At 44.2% G+C, this 20,415-nt stretch overlaps 2 protein-coding genes across 4 annotated transcripts; one reads left to right on the plus strand and one right to left on the minus strand.

Moving 5' to 3' along the window:
- The first annotated feature begins 12,126 nt into the window (after positions 1–12,126).
- LOC112881675 (nitrile-specifier protein 5) lies at positions 12,127–14,467 on the plus strand. 2 transcript variants are annotated; one of them, XM_025946483.1, is made up of 3 exons: positions 12,127–12,341; positions 12,589–12,682; positions 13,200–14,467. In XM_025946483.1, the coding sequence occupies exon 3, from the start codon at positions 13,317–13,319 to the stop codon at positions 14,160–14,162; it is 846 nt and encodes a 281-aa protein (XP_025802268.1). In that variant the 5' UTR covers positions 12,127–12,341; positions 12,589–12,682; positions 13,200–13,316; the 3' UTR covers positions 14,163–14,467. The 2 variants fall into 2 exon arrangements, with proteins under 2 accessions (XP_025802268.1, XP_025802267.1); XM_025946482.1 differs by lacking the exon at positions 12,589–12,682 and having other exon boundaries at positions 12,128–12,341.
- Positions 14,468–15,116: 649 nt separating this feature from the next.
- Positions 15,117–19,712, minus strand: LOC112880625 (FRIGIDA-like protein 3). Of its 2 annotated transcripts, XM_025945342.1 has the most exons (4): positions 19,383–19,712; positions 17,897–18,926; positions 16,660–16,829; positions 15,334–15,747 (listed from the first exon to the last, which is right to left on the minus strand). In XM_025945342.1, exons 2-4 carry the CDS (start codon positions 18,915–18,917, stop codon positions 15,334–15,336), a joined length of 1,605 nt encoding a protein of 534 aa, XP_025801127.1. In that variant the 5' UTR covers positions 18,918–18,926; positions 19,383–19,712. The 2 variants fall into 2 exon arrangements, with proteins under 2 accessions (XP_025801128.1, XP_025801127.1); XM_025945343.1 differs by lacking the exon at positions 19,383–19,712 and having other exon boundaries at positions 15,117–15,747; positions 17,897–18,917.
- Positions 19,713–20,415: the final 703 nt, after the last annotated feature.

The following is a 20,415-nucleotide window of genomic DNA, read 5'->3' on the forward strand; positions in this document are numbered from 1 at the left end:
CCCCCACCATGCCTTAGATAATCCAGCGGTGTCTAACATGGCGTTAACCAAGTCAGACAACGTGCGATTCTTCCTTTCGGCAACCCCATTTGATTGGGGTGAATAGGGAGGCGTCCTCTCATGAATAATGCCGTGTTCCTCATAGAATAAGTCAAAATCGTTAGAGAAATATTCACCTCCTCGATCGGACCTAAGTCGTTTGATCTTCTTCTCAAGTTGGGTTTCTACTTCAGCCTTATAGATTTAAAGCAGTTAAGAGCCTCATCTTTCGTTTTCAACAAGTACACATAGCAAAATCTAGTTGCATCGTCAATCAAGGTCCTGAAATATCTTTTTCCACCTTTTGTTAACACGCCATTCATCTCACAGATATCTGAATGGACGAGTTCTAGAGGTGCCAAATATCTCTCCTCTGCCACCTTGTGAGGTTTTCAAGGTTGCTTAGATTGCACACAACTATGGCACTTAGAACCTTTGACTATGGAAAAATTCGGAATTAAACTCATGGTGGAAAGTTGAAATATAGAGCCAAAATTCAGATGACATATTATACCATCAGAAATGGATCGCTCTCATTTATACCATCAGAAATTAAGTTCACGGACTTATTACAATAATCTGAAACTGAAAAACGGAACAAGCCTCTGCACTCATAGCCTTTACCGATAAATTATCCACACTTAGACACGACAAATTTATTGGACACAATCACTACTTTAAAACCATCCCTACACAGAAGGGAGCCACTAACTAGATTCTTGCCGATAGTAGGGACATGCTGCACGTTCTTCAGCTGCACGATCTTTCCTGAAGCAAGCTTCAGATCGATCGTGCCAACACCACGAACAGTAGCATGCGACCCATTGCCCATCATCACTGTAGAATCCCGAGCGGTCTGGTAAGAAGAAAACAAGGTAGCATCAGAACACACATGAACATTTGCACCAGTATCAAGCCACCAACTAGTAGATTGAAATACTGAAAAAACCGAAGGTAAAGAATTATACCCACTGGTTTCCACTCCAGCCATGGTGACCGTGTTCACAGTCTTCTGCTTAGGTGAAGGCTTTCTTCCTTTGCGGTGTGGGCACTTCTTTGCCCAATGATCGGTAGATCCACACACAAAACAGCATTGACCTTTCTTGAATTTCTTTTTCTTGAAAGTAGTGGTAGGCTGCGGCTTGGTCATCTTTCCCTTGCCATTGCCTTTGCTGTGAGACTTTTGCACCATGTTGGCACTAGTCTGGCCCTCAGTAGCCTTAGATCGCCCATCCTTGACCCAAGCTTTTTCCTCAACATCAAGAGATGCTATCAGATCAGACACTGATATCTCCATCCTCTTATGTTTGAGAGTAGTGGCGAAATCCCTCCATGAATGAGGCAATTTGGCAATGATGCCACCAGCCACAAACTTGTCGGGTAGGTTGATCCTGAGGTGCTCAAGCTCCTTGGCTATGCACTGTATCTCATGAGCCTGCTTGACTACAGATTTCCCATCGGTTATCTTGTAGTCATGGTACTACTCCATGATGTACAACTCAGCACCAGCATCTATGCCGCCATAGTTGGCCTCCAGGGCGTCCCACAACTTTTTAGCATCTGTGTGATGGAGGTACATATCTTGTAGACGATCTACAAGTGTACCGATCATAGCGCCCACATCTAAATTGTTCTGGCTCAAGTGCGCTAGCCATCGTTGTTCAGCCGATACTAACTCAACGCACTTCAAACGGAACAATCCATTGGTCTGTCGGGTCTCCGCCCGATACAACCACGGTTCAACAGGATCGAAGCAGGTTTACCTCGCACGAAGGTGAGTTTACAACGCAACAGCTCACCAATTTATAATTTACAACTTATAAAACGTTATTACAAACTGTTTCAAACTTTAAGTAAATTTATACAAACATTGTTTAAAGTAACAAGCTAAAAGCTTGCTCAGGTTCACAGCGGAAGGAAATATAAACACACGACTACACACATCACGAAGGTTGACACCATGCTCAGCCCAAAGCTTGGTGTCACTCAGGAGGGTCACTGCCAGCCGGGGACGGATCCCACTCCACGGACCAGCCAAAAGGAACAGAAGATGGCCATGCAGGGTTGTCCGTGGGGTTCTCGAAAGTCATACCTGAAAGATAGACTAGCAAGACTGAGTATACTAATACTCAGCAAGACTTACCCGCTTCGTGGTATACTTAGCCAGGTAATTAGACTCATGAAGGCATTGTAAAGGCTCTGGGTTTATTTTTAGCTGAAAAGCAACAAAGAGTATGATTTACTTTCCAATTTTAGCTTTCCAGATTCTAGTTGATTATCCATTCTAGGTAAGCACCTATACTAAGCAAGCAAGGTTGAGATTTACTTTCATCAAGACAATTCCATCAATAGTTACACTTCTTACTCTATGTGGCAGAAGGAATAAGCAGTCTCAATTTCCGCGAGAGATGGACGATTCTGAATCGAGTTTCAACCTTGCAAGGGTAAAGCTAACTCACACGCCTGGAACATCCAACGATAGTTCCGAAGCAACCGTTTCCCTCATATTCCGGGTTATGGATCAGGGCCACCACAAGCGACTACAGGACCGTAAGCACACCAATTGTGCAGGACGTACGTCTGTAGCGTGACTACATGATCGTACTCCTGTCTGCTATGCAGAACGCACTCTCACACGTCGGTGCGTGTGTACAACAGAAATTAAATAATCGAGTGGTGGAGACATGTCCATTTGCCGGGCCATTCAGGTACTAGGCTTACCGCTTTACCATATTTCGCGGCATGTGGCTAGTACTTTCAAACGCTTAGCCACCACTACCACACACTGCGACCTTAACAACTTTTATCAAAACAGACAGGATAAACTTCCCGGTCATGACACAGCACATGACCCTGTCCATTATCCTTATAGTGATTGCAGAGTAGTACACAAGCAATTCCTATATCGTGCGAGTGACAGGAAATCACTCGACTTTTACCGACCCTATTTAGCAGAGCGTCTATGCGATAAGGACTCAGGTACAATACATTGGATTCCTAGGGTATATGCAACTAGGGTTTCATTTCAACTCCTAGACGTAATGCAAGATATATAATATAATAATGAAATTGTAATAAATTGAAATACTGGGGTATGCATCGGGGCTTGCCTTCTTGAGTGGGGTTGGGGGCAGGAGTGTCAGAGACTTCCGAACTTTGGTTCAGGGCTTCAGTTAGATCTTCGGCGACGTTTATCGGGTCTTCAGAAAACCCTTGGTCTTGTCCCAAGACTATCTCGTAGTCTCCGTCGTCGAGCATCGTTGATTCTACATGATATGCAATAATTTAAGTGAGATGGTGCTTGAGTTAACGATTTTATTTCACAATAAAGTTGCAATCCAACAATTAACACACATGAATTCATGAAACAAGGGGGTTTTACTTTTAAGTTACCATTTATATTTAAGTTATGGTTACAGTACTGGATTTGCCGAAAACAGAAACTTAAAATATTTGAATTTGATTTCAAACTTCAAGTTTAAACTCAAATTTTAGGTAAATAGAATTATAAAGTTTTGAAAATTTAATTATAAACTAATTATCAATACGTTAGATTATGATAAAAAGATCTAATTAAATAAGCCTAAGGAACATGTTTAATTAATTTCAAATCATTTCAAATTTGAATTGCTCAAATTCAAAAGAACTTAAACTACAAAACATTTCTAAGTTTGAAACTTTTACACAAGCCCACACATGACCTATAGAAGCTACATACCAAAAATCGCAAGAAACTAAGCTAGTATGTAGAAGTTATGCACACTATACCCTTTTACCTTAAGTTTAAAATAGATTCAAAAGTATTTAGTTTCAAACTAAACTTCATTAATAAAAGTGGTAGAGTCTGAAATCTAGTTTCCAACAAAACTAGTTTAGCAAGTTTTGGATTTTTCTACAATTTGCTATGAATTTTGCAAGTCAGCAGCCTAGCTCACATAAAATAACACATGAGTTTACACTGGGGTCCTCGGATTCTTGCACTTAGGTCCCTAGAACAGAAAAAGGTATCACAAGTATGCCCTTGCCGGCTCTCGACGGCGTCCGGCATCTTTGTCCACGGCGTTCTCGCCGGCGGCGGGGTCCTGGCCGTTGATGATCTGGTCCTACGTGACCTACAAGTCCTACGGTGTCCACAAGTGGGTGATGTGCATCAAGATTAGCGACGGAGCACGGCCGGCGGCGAGGGGTGGCGGCGACCTTGTCGGGGCGTCGTCGTTCCCGGCGAGGGGCCGGCGAACATGGAGAAGCAAGGCGCGCATGAGCATCGGGGGAGTGCGGGGATGCTTTCCCCCAACTTAATTTGGTTGGAGATAGGGCGGAGGGTAGTGCTCGACGATGGAGTGGACGTCGGTTTCTTACTGGCAGCAATGGCGATCGGCGTTCTGCGGGTTAGGGCGACGGAGGTCGGTGAAGAAGGGGCAGGATCGCTTCAGGGGGATGATGTGGTGTGGTTGACGCCTTGGGTCGGGGTGGAGAGGCTCTACACCGGCTGGTCGGCGGAAAGCTGAGCGGCGGCGGAGGAAAGAGCTCGTCGGAGCTGCGGGAAATGGTGCTGGGATGCAGGAAACCAAAATTGGCGGGGTTAAGGAGCACCAGCGGATCACGGCAGAGCTCTGGCTGCACTGGATCGGGGCTCGGGGGTGATGTGGACGGCTGTCGACGATGGCTAGAGATGGCGGCGGAGGCCGGGTGAAGGAAGGTGATCGGAGCAGAGAAAATTGAGTGGAAAAGTGTGTGTGCAACGTAAGAGCAAGGGTGCTAGGGACTCCAGGACGTGCTCAGGATCAAGAAGAAGACGTGACCGAGCAGAAGCAAAAGCTGGCGCATCGGCGGCGCGCGTGGCGGCACGGCGAGGCTCTGATGGCGGCAGTGCGACGTGGGGAACGCGGGGGCGAGACAGCACAAGGTCAGGAGGGCGGCGGCGAGGCAGGGGAGCGACGCGTGGGATCGCCAGAAGCAGGAGGTGGTGCTGGAGTCGCTGCGATGGCGATCAGCGGCGAAGCACGGCTCGGGAAGACCGCGGACGACGTGGCGAGGGCAGGGGGTGGCCAGCGCGAGGTCGGGGAAGGCGGCGGTGGTGCGAGAAAGGGCACGTGGACGGGCGCTGAGGCGGCAGAGGCGGCGCACTTGGCCAGGACAGCGGCGGCGGCATGCGGCAGAGGAAAACAGAGGAGAGGGAGAGCGAGGTAGACGAAGAGGGACCCGGTTGTAATTTCCAGAAAAGATAGGGACTCCACTGTAATATTTAAATAACTTTCAAACCAAAGCTCAAATGGAAATGGGCCCAAAAGAAAAAATGTATGATTTTTCAAAATGTACAACTTTGCTTTAAGACTTATTTTGCAGAAGAGCTAAGGATTTGTAATTTAAAACTTAACAAGATTTCCAAACTTTACATAAATCCTATTTTAAAACTACACTACAAATGCATCCTAGGTGTAGTTTCATCTACATTTGCGATTTAAACACAAGTTTTTGACTTTTGCAAAACAACCCTCATACATTTGAATTCTACCCTCCATGCTTACCCATTTAGCACTAAAGGACCTTTATTAAAATATAACTATATAAATAACCCTTTTTCCTTAGTATTTAAATTTTAAACACACTTTTACCACATTTTGCACATAACATCACACTAAAATTTAAGGTGTGACAACACTAATTACCTGAGTGTCACATGAACCGCTAGGGTTTTTGGCGTCTCAAAAACCAAGTCGGCTACGAGTTCTAAAATTCCGCGCGTGAGATCCGTAACAGATTCGAAGTGGCAAAACAAATCTGCAAAAGGAAGCCGTGTTTCCGCAAGGATTGGACCGGATTTTGGCGGACCATTCACGTCGCGCGCCCGCACCCTAAGCCCGGCGAGGCGAGGCGAGGCGAGTGCGCACTTGTGTTCTTCTTTCTTCCTCTCACCCGCACTTGCAAGAGCATGGAGAGTATCCAACTATTTAAATTGGATTTTCTCCACCTCCACTAGCAAGGTGGGACTAACTTGTTACCATGCACCTTTGCACTAATGGGCTTTTGAGATTTTATTAGAATTATTTGAATTTACATGGTGAGCCTTTAGAGCCCAAATATTGCAACAGACAATACCTTAGCATCACAGCTTTTTTTGGTTGACACAATTGCCCGCTTATATTGCTCAACCCAGAATAATTCTGGCTATAGAAAGATTGGAAATACTAGCCACTAGGTTATCTCATTTGGCAACCCTCGTCATGGCCTGGTGTAACCTATACGACTAGATTCAGGGTGTGTTTGGTTCAGCTGTGGATTCCTGAAAATCTGATTTCTGGAATCAGCTGTGGGAAAGCTGCTGTGAGCTGACAGCTGTGGGAAAGCTGAAAGCTGTTTGGCTGAAACAGCTGTCAACTGTATGATTCTGTGAGAAATGTCAGTTTTGCCCCTGAGACTGTGTAGGACTGTTTATATGCTGATTAATCGTAAGGAGACCGTTTTGGAGAGGAAATTAACATAATTAGAATTGTTTGACATATATAATTAATACAAAAGATATATAGATCCACATCGACCTAACTAAAATATTATCTTCAACTAATCAAAGCATTAGCTATGTTATCACGAACAATGTTCATGGTAACCTCATTCTCCTCCTCAAGAATTTCATCCACTTCTAGTTGCGCCACTTCTGGTTCCTCGGTGTCGTCCTCATCTCGCGGCATATAGTTCTCATCTTCATCACATTTGTCAAACGCATCATCTTGTAACGCGCTATCACGAATGAAATTGTGCAATGCCATGCAAGCCATAATGATATGCGCCTGCGTACGAGTTGAGAAACTTGGCATCGACTTCAATATACGCCACTTTTGCTTAAGGACTCCAAATGCACGCTCAATTACATTGCGAAGGGATGAATGCAAATAATTGAACATCTCATATTTCCCTTGAGGTGCTCGCTGTCTGCGAAGACGAAATTCGGGTAGATGATATGTACTTCCTTTATAAGGAGCAAGATATCCGGTTCGGTTCGGATAACCGGAATCCACAAGGTAGTATTTGCCTAAAAACACAAGTTAATGACATATACTTCATGACTTATACTTCAAATAATACCAAAGTATATACAAACTTAGCATTTGTACCTGCAGGTGGTTTCGGAAATTTGTCACCAAAATTTGTTAAGGCATGATTGAGGATCCGTGTGTCATGTGCAGAGCCCGGCCAACCAGTAACCACAAAAGTAAACCTCATATCAAAATCACAAACTGCTAAAATATTTTGCGATGTGTACCCATGCCGACATGTGTGGTTGACAACATCCTCTGTAGGTACCGAAACTTGTACATGTGACCCATCTAAGGCTCCAATAGCATCTGTGAAATGAGGCCAGAAACGGTTTTCTCTAACCTTTGCATGCTCCGTACTGAAAGTAGGATCCCTCGGTGTGATATTATCTTTTGCTAATTTTCTCAAACATTTCAAGACTTCCTTAAATTTAGTGTGAACTGTCCATAGGGACCGAACAAAGCGGTTTTCAGCTTGAGAAAAAGATTGAGGTCCTCCAACAATCCATAAAAATATAGCTAGTGACTCCACAATGAAACATTGCTTGTTGCCTTCAAACCGTAGTTAGTGACAAGCAAATTATGAAGTACCCAGAAAACCTCAGGAGTCATCCTAAACATCTTGTAGAAATATCTAGGGGCAGCTAGGCACTCTTCGACCCACTCAATTCCAGATTGTTGAGGATTTCTGTAATCATTTTTATTCAAGTACCTTTCGGTGTACCGGTCACCTAAATGACCAATGGTGGCAGCCTGCTTGGACAACTCGGCTAGAAGTTGAAGTCCATTGTGACCCTTCTTTGCCAAATCGTCCATGCCTCTGCAAGCATAAGCATAACAAGTACATACCATAAGCCACATTTCAGATTATCAACATACAGGTCTGAACATATGAGGACTCAAACATAAAGGTTTCATACAAATACGGGTCCGAAGAAACAAGGACTCAAACATAAAGGTTTGCAAACACAAGAACAACAATATAATAGTCCAAACAACAATAAGGATTCAAATAACAAGATTGAACATAATGATTAAGGCAACTTCTTTATCTCATGCTCCCTTTGCAGCAAATCAAGTCTTCCTTCATTTGTGTCCAGCAATCCGAGGAGCTCCCTAAAATCAGGTTTCATTATCGACATTGCAGCTGTATGCGTGAGGCCAGTTTTCTCCTGTACTCCACATTCTTTCACCATCCTCAAGGCCTTCGCAAGGGTAGGAATGTTGCTAGTCATATAAGGGGCCGATGAAGCTTCTATACTACTGGTAATCTTGTTCATTCCATCTTCGATCTTGCTGCAGGTTTGCTTGTACAGACGTAAAAATGGACTTTTCTCTTCCTTATCATCCGCACATGTAGAAGAAGGGCCTTTACGCTTCTTGCCTTTAGGTTGGAGCATACTGGACATGTGGATATTTGAGGGGCTTCTCTCAAGCTCATGCACTTCATCATCACTGCAATTATCAGACAAATCTCCCGATATGGAAGCAGATGCCCCAGTAACATGTGCACTTCCAAACATGATGTGCATCGCCTCCAAGTTGTCCGGACCACGTTTTCTAAACTGAACATGTTTGCATTTCCTTCCATTACTTGGATCGTGACATCTCTGCAATACAATGGTTCAATTAGATACTACAAAATATCCATGAAAACTACAAAATGATAATTGTTGTGACACTCACCGCAAGATGCTCGTTCCACCATTCTTCTGAACAATCTACAGTCTGCTTTTCATCATTCCAACCAAGTCCCGTGGCAGCATTTTTTAACTCCATAAAAAAAGAATAACTTCTTTTCAGACTATCCCATTTATTCTTGAGTTGCAAATGTTCTAGTTTCCGACCAGTTATGTGTTCAAACTTTTCTGCAACATTCTTCCATCCGACTTTGTTCAAATGACCTAATGGCCTATGCCCAGCATTAACCTCACGCATGCATATGTCACAGAAGTGCTTCACATTTTCCTTATCCCACACCGCCTTCTCAGCCATACTAGTGTCAATAAAAAGAATGAACAAAAATATTCATAATTTGCATCACATTAGGTCATGAATTATCAAGATGCCACAATGTAACTGTAAAAGAAGCACTCACTAATTTGTCTAGAGAAGGCAAAATAAAATCAAAGAATGCATTACAGTGAAAAAGTACTTAATTTGCTCCATTCATGCCTTGCACTGCTATCAGATGACCATAAATTCTTTCTACTTTAGGCAATCCAACGTAGCTCACCTCTTTTCGAGGGGATGGACCGACGGATGTGTTCAGAGTTTAGTAGTGGCCCTTGACCCCTTCTACAACCAGTCCAAATCAGTCCGGCAGCTGAAAATAAGACAAAATATGAAGTGGGCGCTAGTTCAAGTCCCAAGTTCAGACGAGTACAGCGAGAGCCGAGAGAACTTACAGTGCGTAATGTATGTCCGTTCCTCAATGCAGTGAATGGATGACGCAAAGCTAGCTAACTACTGGGACGTGCCTGCAGGAGAACAGATAAGAACACATAAGAAGCGCTTCAAATTTTCTAGCATTGTTGAATATGATAAGCACATATGCATTCAACCTTAGTTTTGCAAACACTACAACTGAACAATTAGACATGCAAATCAGTGCACCAACACCCACAAACAAGTATGTAGGTGTGCACAAGGTGCAGATATATGTGTGCCCATGTACAAAAATAGTTTGTAGTGGAAGCGTAGAAGAAGAGTGCTTGCATAGATGCTAGTATATCTGTAATATATAAGAAATCAACATGTACTGAGAAACATTAACCTTGCAAACTTTGTGCCCCCACAGTGACCAATCACCCCATGTTTCCCCAATACTAGCACTATCATGTACCCAGCTAAAATCTGCATTTTCAAAATTTCATTCCAGGTCCTTTCGAAAATATAAGTTTTTATCCAAATTCCCAACACATATTGATGTAATGAAATCAATGTGCAATCTAGACAAATAAGTATGGCCAATAACTTGCGATATGACACTGAAGATCTATTTCAATTTATCACCATTTCTTCCAACATCACCAAATATGGACTAAATAAATGCATGCCAATGTTATTACAGCAGCACATGTAAAGCTAAGAAATATGAAATATATAAATAATGCCTTGTTTAACCAAGCAGTACCTAGTTGCATTTGGATGGTCAAGCTTATGCCAAACAGAGACCTCCTGTGAAAATGCGGCTCTTACTGCTGCAATATCTTGTTCTGACCTATGACCATCCTCACCCCAATCAAGCAATTTCACTGGGAAACAACGCAGTCAAAATGTCACATAAAAAAGTAGAAGTTTAAGTTGTAACAATAATCTGTACATCTTCTTAATGAAAAACCACCTAGTTCCTATTAGGTTGGGTCTTGTTAACAATAATTTCTACATGAATATTTAGAGTTTTGAACAATAGAACATTTCTTTCTGAGACACCCATTAATTGAAAATGTACATATATTATTTCTGGAATTCAACTGATATGTTCCATGTAGATCTTTTTACCACAAAAAGGGCAAGATAATGTTTCCTTGTCAAGAGGACCCCAAGAGAAGTAAAAAAATTTTGGTAACATCGATCCCAAATACGGTACACTCTTGGAAAAGATTGACAAACAAGCAGCTCACACACCTGCTCAGTAGAACATGCTAAAATAACAAAAAGAACTTAGAACAATGTAGCGACCACCATAATCTGTGACAATTATTTTGTCCTACTCCTACATACTATACATCTGTTCTCAATGCAGAATAAGCCTGTCTTCATGGCTTGTTCCTGGACAAATCTAGCCATTTATTTGTTACAGGAAAAATCTGGCACCTTGCGGTAACTAAATAAGTACCTAAAAAAAGAGAAATACATAACTAGACAGCACTGCTATAATCAGTACTTTAGAAATTGATAATGGCAAGCCAGCCAATAGGACGTGTATCAAAGAATGACTATAAAACCATATCATGTGACTTTAGTTTTGATTTATTTTCGCATTTGCCATATAAGCACCAATAAGAAAATCGGAAAGATGTATGAAAAACATCTGTATCTTTTAAAGATGAAGCAATTGCATTCCTTTCCACTTCCAGATATCTTGAGGTGGTGATCTGAAATATCCTAAAAATGAATTTTGGTTGAGCTAAATGTCTTCAATTGTTGGATGGAGTTAGTAATGTCCTGAGCTCATATATTTAATGCAAGCTATCTCTACTACCAAACATGTATAAAGCTGTCAATGGAAGGGAGAGTAGCCTGAGACCTGGGTTAAACATATTAGCACAGAGCCAAAACATGCCAAAACAGCTCTCTCTACCGCAACGTACCTGGCCGGGGAAGATGAAAGCGGTCGTGGCCTTGTAGTCCGCGAAGAGCCCGTCGCCCACCGACGCCGCGGCGGGAGCCTGGGCCGAGGCCGAGCCCGACCTTGCGCTAGATCTAGATCCGGATCGGAGGAGTGGGCGAGGGGCGGGCGCGGCACGAGGACGGGGGGGGGGTGTGGCACGAGGTCGGGGGTGGGGGCGGTGGCGGGAGCTCGGCAGCGTCGGGGGGCGCGGCGGCCGGCGCGGCTGCGGGCGCCGCGGCAGGGAGGCGCGTCGGGGCGCGGCAGGGAGGCGCGTCGGGGGGCGGCGGGCGGCGGCCCGGGGGGCGGCGGGCCGCGGGCGGCGGCGGGGGCGCGTCGGGGGGGCAGAGGGAGAGGGCAGGGGAGGAGGCGCACGGGAGAGGAAGAAAAGAAAAGAACCGAACCGTTACGACTTGGCAGTGGCAACGCGGGTAATTACAAGGCGCGAATCGGTAGAATCTGCCTAGAGCCCCGATGCGTCCTCACACTTGCGGGAATCGGTGGATTCCAAAAAATCGCTGCAGCTGTGGAAGCCCTTTGGTTGCGTTCTCAGATTTTGTGAAGCGAATCGGTCCTAAAAATTGGAACCAAACGGACCCTCAGTGATTCTCGTGTGATGCAAATGATGACTCTCCAGTGGACACCTGCCCCCCAAAATACCAAATGCCCCGTTCAAAACATTAAAAAAGAAAAGAAAGAACTGCAAGTGCCAAACAAGCTCGGTGGCTGAATTGCAATTGTTTCCCAAATTGGTGGTTAGATTGGTCCAGCAGTTGATGATGATGCCACCATGCCCAACCCTTCAAGTGACTCCAAGTCAATAAACACCTTGTCAAGCACGAGCCACTGAGCCAGAGCAGCAGCGCAGCAATAGCAGAGGAAGCAGACTGCAGAGCTCCGCGTTGTGGGTGGCAATGGCTGGCGCCTGGGTAAAGGTGAGTGCCTCTCCTTTCCCAACCCTTGAAGCTTCAATTTTTCTAATTGCTTGCTCAATTCTTAGTAGCAACCATCTGCAACTTATTTTTCGGCTTGCCCTTTAAGACTTTTCTAAAGTCGGAATCGGATTTAGACTTGGTTTTGATTTGGGGAAAGTTCACGGGAGAGATTTGTTTCTGGATGCAAGATCATTTTGCTGTGGAGTGTAGTAGTCGGTACTGATGAAAAACATATTGGGTTTGAAAGTGAGCTGGCATCGGATGGTGGCAGAACCGCAGAAAGTCAGAAATTCTATGACGATTCTCGAATGGATCTTCTTGATGCCAACGCTGGTTGACAGGAAAGTCCTGTGATGGGGATCTTCTGCTCAAGTCAACAGCTGCGTCCTAACTCTTGCTGTACCAGCAATTTCAGATGATGTTAGACACTTAGACCAAAAGTTCGAGTGCAAATTGGCACAATCCCGCGATTTCAGCTAACTTTAGGACCAAATTTCAAGATGTAGGGGTCACTGTTAGCCGATCTGCCTATAGATTTATGGCTAGCTATAACCAATTCTTTATCCAGTCTACCTGACCAAAGTCACCAGGATACCCACAGTTGTTGATATTCTCACATGCATGTTACAGCTTAGAGCTGTTTTGTTCTGCAGCTCTTATCCTGGCTCCATCGGACTTTTCGTGCCACTCTTGTTTTCTGGTCACTTCAGCAGCTGGTCCATGCTAAAGTTATGCTTAGATTGGGTCTCAGGAGCTTGGATGAGCATAGATTTCTATCAAATTTGACATTGTAGATCAACTTGTTATTTCATTTTTCAGTTGTCCTAAAATTCACTCTGCCACTTATTAATCACCCAGCTGGAGCAGAAGGGAACCGGGCCAGGAGCAAGAAGCTCCCACGCCATCACCCTCGTCGGCGACACGGCCTACGCATTCGGCGGCGAGTTCACCCCACGCGTGCCGGTGGACAACACAATGTACGCCTTCGACCTCAAGACCCAGACATGGTCACCCCTCGACGCCACGGGCGACGTGCCACCGCCGCGCGTCGGCGTGACCATGGCGGCCGTCGGCGGCACGGTGTACATGTTCGGCGGGCGCGACCAGGAGCACAAGGAGCTCAACGAGCTCTACTCCTTCGACACGTCGACAGGCACGTGGGCCCCCCTGTCCTCCGGCGCCGACGGCCCGCCGCACCGGAGCTACCATTCCATGGTGGCTGACGCTGTTGGCGGCTGGGTGTACGTCTTCGGTGGGTGTGGCGATGCCGGCCGCCTGAACGACCTGTGGGGATACGACGTGGCCGCCGGGCGGTGGGAGCAGCTGCCGTCGCCTGGGGAGGCTTGTCGCCCCCGTGGCGGGGCCGGGCTGGCCGTTGCCGGTGGGAAACTGTGGGTGGTGTATGGCTTCGGCGGGGAGGAGCTCGACGACGTGCACTGCTACGACACGGCCACAGGCCAGTGGTCCGCGGTCGAGACCACCGGCGACAAGCCGAGCCCCCGGAGCGTGTTCTGCGCCACCGGGATCGGGGGGCACATTGTCGTGTTCGGCGGCGAGGTGGACCCCAGCGACCTGGGCCACCTCGGCGCCGGCAAGTTCTCGGCCGAGGCGTTCGCCCTGGACACGGGGACCAGCGCGTGGACACGCCTGGACGACGCCACCGGGGCCGAGAACCACCCGGGGCCTCGCGGGTGGTGCGCGTTCGCGGCAGGGGAGAAGGACGGCCGGCGAGGGCTGCTGGTGTACGGCGGGAACTCGCCGACGAACGACCGGCTCGATGACATCTACTTCTTCGCGCCTGTTCTGGAGGCCGCGTGCTAGGCGTGGCACTGGCATGTGTACATGCAGTTGCTGCGAGCTCTCTTCTCTTCGTGTGTGCATTTGCAATGTATAGCAGGGCAATCTGCAGGCTTGGTGTGATGGCTGTGCTGTTGTTTATTTTTCTTCCTTCGCTTCTGTGCTACTATGCTGTCTGATAGGAGAATAATGATGGTGGACGGATGTATTTGTGTTTGACGCTGGCTTTGCGTTTGCATTGCAGCTGTAGTAGTGTCATGCGTGGCTTTGGATCAAGTTCTAGCTTGTCATAAGAGCTAAGGATCAATTGGGCACGCAGCTGTTGGCAAGTACTTGGCGGATACTTTGTTGTGACAATACCAATCTAAAGAACAAGAACATATTTTGTTGCTATAACTGATGAGGAAGTTCGGTCATCATGCGTGCTGGCTATTCAACGGCCAAATTTGACAGAAGCTTCACTAAAAATTTAAACCCAAACTTCTCCTATTGAATAACATGAACCACTTTTATTCAAACAAAAATAGCATGAACCACCAGGAAAGCATGAAAGGATCAACCGGACGGTTCCAAAGTTCTCAAGCTACATAGGAAGAACACAACTACTGCTACCTCAGATCCTGCTTCGTTTCGGGAAGACTAATTACAGGTCCCTTGGGCTCCTAGTTAGAAAGATTCTCTCTACCAGCTTACATTGCTTGGATCATTTCAAAGTTAAAAAACAGTTGAGCTAACAGTTGAATTAACAGTGGAATAAGCTTTAACATAACATTGGCAAAAATTTCAGAACTTCAAAAATGTAACCCTCCTTTGCTCCAAGCAAATTGTTTCAGAAGATAATGCAGAATAGCAACGCCATAAAAAAAACAACCATGACCAGTTCTGTCTCAGGCTGCAACGGATTTTCCATGTAGTGCACAGAAACCCTGAGGCCCACGGTACATTTCAGTCAACAGGTATTTCACAGGACTCACCAAGTGCATAGGGAGATTTCATCGTAGCTAAATATTAGGAGTAAATTATGTAATATGTCATTAGGACATAAAATTAACAGATTTTCACAATAGCCACTCACAGCACACACACTGAGTGGTCCAAGCTAGGCAAACTAGCAAGTAACTGATACAACTACAACAAAGGGCAGCAGGTTAAAGCTACATAGTTAGGAAAGAGCACCTGCACCTGGCTCTCTCCATTAGTGGATATACGGTACCTGGTACTGAACTGGGTAGCCATTACCATAATAAGGTGCGGGGGCAGGTTGGATCGTGTAAGGTGCTGAGCTCATCATTGGTGGATGATGGGCCTCAGCACCGTACACAAACTGCCTCTCGTAAGGGTAGGAGGGATGCCTCTCTGGGGTTGTGGGATAAAAGCTCTTGTCAGTGAAGCTGGTAGCACGAGGTGCAAAGGCCGATCCATTGGCGCGAGGCCTCTTGGACTGTGGCTTCGCTGCTTCAACAGCCCTCCTCTTGTCTGCCTTCGCTTTCTCTAGCTGCAAAACCCGTTTCTGAAGTGGATCCACAGGGTAGTGCTCCTCAAGTTTGTGCTCCTCAATGCACTTAATGACAACTTTCAGTGCAGACAGCTCACGTTCATTCATCTCATTCTGAAAACATGAGCAATCATTAACAATTTACATAACATACTGTGTATTGTATATGTCACATATGCACATGCACACAACCATGCAGAAAAGATAGTAGAAAAAGTAACACATGCTTTACAAGTAATTGTGGTACTGATAGGACAGAAAATGCAAAAGCAGCAGGTAACTACTAAGCTATTGCAAGCAAGCTAAGCTAACCTAACTGAAGCTACTTGAATCCAGCAAAAGGGAGTTCAATATTTTGCCACCTCTGAGGATATCAAACTCAATACCAAACTATTTCAGAATTATTTAATCAATTTTATTCAAGTAAAAACATAGAATTGGAGTAAACAGTTGAAACGATCAAATTGGATCCAAATATGCAGCAAGAACTTGTTACATGCAAACTATAAAAAGGACTAGTATTCAGAAGTGACATAAAGTTGTCACCTTAACATCACTATGTCATAAGAGGCACATCAAATGAGACACAAATCGAGATCAGCAGAACATGCTTTCAGCACTGTAGGAAGGTGTTTCAAGATTTGAATGATGCCCAAAATGTGTAACCAGTTTCAACTTGGAACATATAAAAGAGCAAATAAACATCAGCCCCTCCATTCATAAATTATTGAAAAACATTCCAGGAAAAAAAAGAAGCAAATATTCTAGCCACTTTCCTATTGACAAAATAATTTATATTAGTATGAGAAAGTACTTCAAATGGAAGGTTGAGCAGGAAAGAAATTATAGTATGCTGGTACGATTACACCAACAGTAAGCAAATTACTTTATTTGATTTCCCAGATAGGAAGAGGACTTCCTATCTAAAATACTACATAGGTTTTTCATTTGGTTATGTACAGGGCAGTTTTAAATTCTACTACACAGAACATTATAAAATTAGAAACTGAAATGACTAAAGGTTACCTGTGCTCCAGAAGACATTTTGGCATTCTTAGCATGTGACACTTTCTTAACATCCCTCAGATATGCTTTAAGCAGTTGCACTGGTTCAAACTGTTCAGTAAGCTCAAACGCATAAGCCAAATTAATTGCATCTATAGGTTTTCCAGTTTCCACCAGAACTCCAATAACACCTAATTTCAAGAAACCGCATTAGTAAAATCACTTATTTTGAAACAGAAAACCTTCTAATAAGTGAAAAATAGAATAACAAATAAAAGGGTAAAGTCATTATGTCACAAAGAAAATAGGAAAAATAAAAAAGGCAGCAGAGCAGGGGAAAAAGCCTAACAACATGAAACACTTTTAGGCTTTGTACCTAAGAAAGATACAAGAGAGCAACATACTCTGAACACACTACTCCCTCTGTTTTTATATGATATTTAGTACAAGCTAAATAGTTCAAAAACGAACTAATTAGCTCTATATTTAAAAACAGAAGCACTAAACATCATATATTTAAAAATGGAGGGTGTATACAAAGGAAGATTTCATATTTCAATATTAGAGAACATCTCCAGAAGCAATTGTACACCAATATGTGAAACAATAAATTGATATTACTTAACTTTTTGTGTACGAAATCTGACCGAACAATAAGTTGGATAGTAAAATCAGTGAAAGATGGTTTGAATAAAGCATTGCTTTCTTTATAAGTACATATGATAGAGAGAGAACTATCATATGAACTAAAGATCCTCCGGTATGGAATTTAGCACAACAAATAATGTCGAGCATACTGAAGTAATGCCACACAAGACATGCAAAAGGATGGAACACATTAGGCTCAACGAAAATTATGAGGATACATTTTAGAAAGTGATTAGCTCTCAAAGAACAAGAAATCACGGTAATTTTAAAATGTCTGTGGCCCTATGACAAGATAATATCTTGGGACACACTACAAGCAATAGGCATGTTATTGCAAGAAAACAGCTAGTTTTTATGGATGCAGCTTATGTGAAGTTTATATTGTAGTATTAATATTGGAAATTTTGATGTGGTAATTGTTTTGTAATGTTGACCATTCTTTGCAACATCCACAATCTAGTAAGCTAGAACGTCAAAACTATGCATAAATTAGCAGGTACAAAAAAAAGACTCCTATGAATGTCAAGCATTTCAATAAGCTGAAAGAAGACAAATCTTTCGTAGAGGTTCAATGTTTTAGGAGATAGATAAGTCAACCACAAGCACTCACCTGGCATTTTCTGTGACAACCCAAGCAATCGACAAAGTTCAGGTGTCTGACGACGACGACTGACATATGGCAGCAGTTTGCACAGGTCATCTTCATTATATTCAGCAGAAATACCAAAGGTTGCCAGGAGTTGAAGAAATGCATGAGCTTCAAGACAGTTCCCATTACTAGCATCAATGTCAAGACTATCCAACTTGGACTTCCATTCAAATGCAGTCTTTTTTGCTCGCTCTTTGATATCAGTTGTAAGCATGTGTCCCTCCGAAGAGAAACAAGTTATATTGTCAGTTTGCAGCTGTCCAAGTGATTCCATCAACATCAGGCATGTCCTTCTAACACCCAGAAGGTCTCCATCCTTTTTGCCATCCAATACAAGATTATCTCCAGCATAAAAGTCTTCCAGGGAATCCAACACCAGGCCATAAGGATGAGGTGCTTTCTTCAGTGCACTGGGAATTTCCTCCCGGATGGTTGCCAAGTTCTTCCTGTTGTCTGATATGAACTTATGAAGCCCCTTCACGTTCATTTTCTCACAGAGTGAGACAAGCTCAGAACAAGGCTTCAGCGAAGCACTGTCAACTTGAAGGCACACACTCTCTTCAGAAGCCGGTTTAGGCCACTTGACACCAAGATTATCCAGTGCCTTGTCCATTGGGTTGATGGCAGGAACAGGTAAGGACAGCTTGGACTTGCTAAAGATCATAGCTAACGCAGCATCCCTTTTCTCCTGCAACCTCTCCAAAGAAGTCAGTTCCTTGGCCACAACAGCTGCCTCCCGCTGCTCCAGCATCTTCTCCGATTTCGCGACGGTCACCTGGAACTCCTTCTCCTGCTCTTTCAGCTCATCAAACTTTTTCTTGAGCGACTGCTCAAGGCCACGAAAGTGGTCCTCAAGCTGCTTCCACTTGAGGTTCATGGAGACAGCACTCTGCCTCTCAAGCTCAGCAAAAGCCTGCTGAAGCTGCTCTATCTTAGAGCTTGTCGACTCCATAAGGGCAGCCACGGACTCTAAGTCAGACATGGTGAACTCCTGAAAGGAAAGACAACATAGCTTCTTGATGTCTTCATCCAAAATAGGTATAAAATCCATCGAATTCCAAACAGAAAAAACATGCAAGATCTTTAAATAAATAATCATATTAATTTCTCGAATTAAGTCGACTGTCTGAACACCCTCACAGAAACTACTTTAATTGCAAGAAGACACCAAAGGCATGCATCTACATGGTGTTCCTAGTTTCCACAGAAACATGTAAAAATGCGGATGGGAATGGAGCTCAGCTCCCACCGGAGAAAAATCCACTGCCGAAATCAGGCAGTGTAGCTTTTTGATGGGCTAGTTAGACGCTGAGCTTGGAAATACGTCAAGGATAGCTTGAAAAACAACTTCTAACTAACATCCTCTAGCTAAAACCATCGCAGTTAATGCCTAATGCTTCACCCAAACCGCTCAGATCTGAGATTCCAGATAAGGGATAGAAGCTACCTCGGCTTAGGGCAAGAGGATTGCGTCGTGGGGGCGGAATCCGGATGGCAGCAGACGGGTCGATGCCGTGGATAGCTCGCGTCCGGAAGGAGGAGGCGGCCCGGCGTCTGTGTTGGTGGAGCAGGGTATGCGAGGAGGCAGGCTGGCTGGGTGTGGGCGGACGTCCTGCTGCGGGAGGAAGGCGGCCCGATTCGCGCCCTCCGAGAGGCACAGGGAGGTTGGTGGTTGCGGCCGGCGGCGGGCAGGGCCGAACCCTAGTCGCCGCGCTTCCGCCCTTGGCGTCCGTCGGTGGGCGGCCGAATGAGGGGTAGGGGTGAACGGGAAGGTGAGGGATACGGCCTTTTACTGAATGGCAGGAGGCGCGTAAATAATTAAGAAGTTCAGTAGCACTTTCGTTTCTGCAAAGCCGCACAAGCCAGCAGAACTGCAGAAGCGACCCTCGCAATTTTGAGAGTTTCTACTGAGGAATTGCTTTAAGGAGCTGTTAGCGCTAGCACGTGGGATGGAAAAATTTTCATTGGACACTCCTTTGTAATATTAAAAATTTATATTGCAACATTCAAGATCACTACTTGCAATATTAAAAAATATATATAGGAATAACTCTATCATGAAAATTTCCACCGTAACATTACACTATATTTAATACAACATCTAATAAGAACAACAATGTGTAGAAATAGAGTTACGTAACATCGATACTTACTTTTTGCAATATTTAAATATTATAATTGCGATATTTTTGAACAACAATTGCAACGTTCCAAAAAAATATTTTTTAAAAAAATAATAAAATAAATAGAATTAGTCGATTAGATTAAAAGTGTGCAACATGACAAATCAATTATTGAAACATTTAGAATAAATTTATGCAACATTCTAAAATAGATGTTGCAATATCACATTGCATCTCAAACATATTAAAAATGATCACTGCAACATCATAAATCAACCCATCGAATAATCTTAAAATAACTATTGCAACATTAATAATCAACTGAAAACTCCCACTGTAACATTAGTAATCAACTTA

This window comes from Panicum hallii, chromosome 2, assembly GCF_002211085.1.
Source record: "Panicum hallii strain FIL2 chromosome 2, PHallii_v3.1, whole genome shotgun sequence".
NCBI lineage: Eukaryota > Viridiplantae > Streptophyta > Magnoliopsida > Poales > Poaceae > Panicum > Panicum hallii.

Coding starts and splice junctions, on each gene's coding strand:
- LOC112880625 (XM_025945343.1), bottom strand. CDS start 18,917: ATGTCTGACTTAGAGTCCGTGGCTGCCCTTATGGAGTCGACAAGCTCT. Junction 16,830..17,896: donor GTTGTCACAGAAAATGCCAG/GTGAGTGCTTGT, acceptor TCTTGAAATTAG/GTGTTATTGGAGTTCTGGTG. Junction 15,748..16,659: donor AAATGTCTTCTGGAGCACAG/GTAACCTTTAGT, acceptor TCATGTTTTCAG/AATGAGATGAATGAACGTGA.
- LOC112881675 (XM_025946482.1), top strand. CDS start 12,321: ATGGCTGGCGCCTGGGTAAAG. Junction 12,342..13,199: donor TGGCTGGCGCCTGGGTAAAG/GTGAGTGCCTCT, acceptor TTAATCACCCAG/CTGGAGCAGAAGGGAACCGG.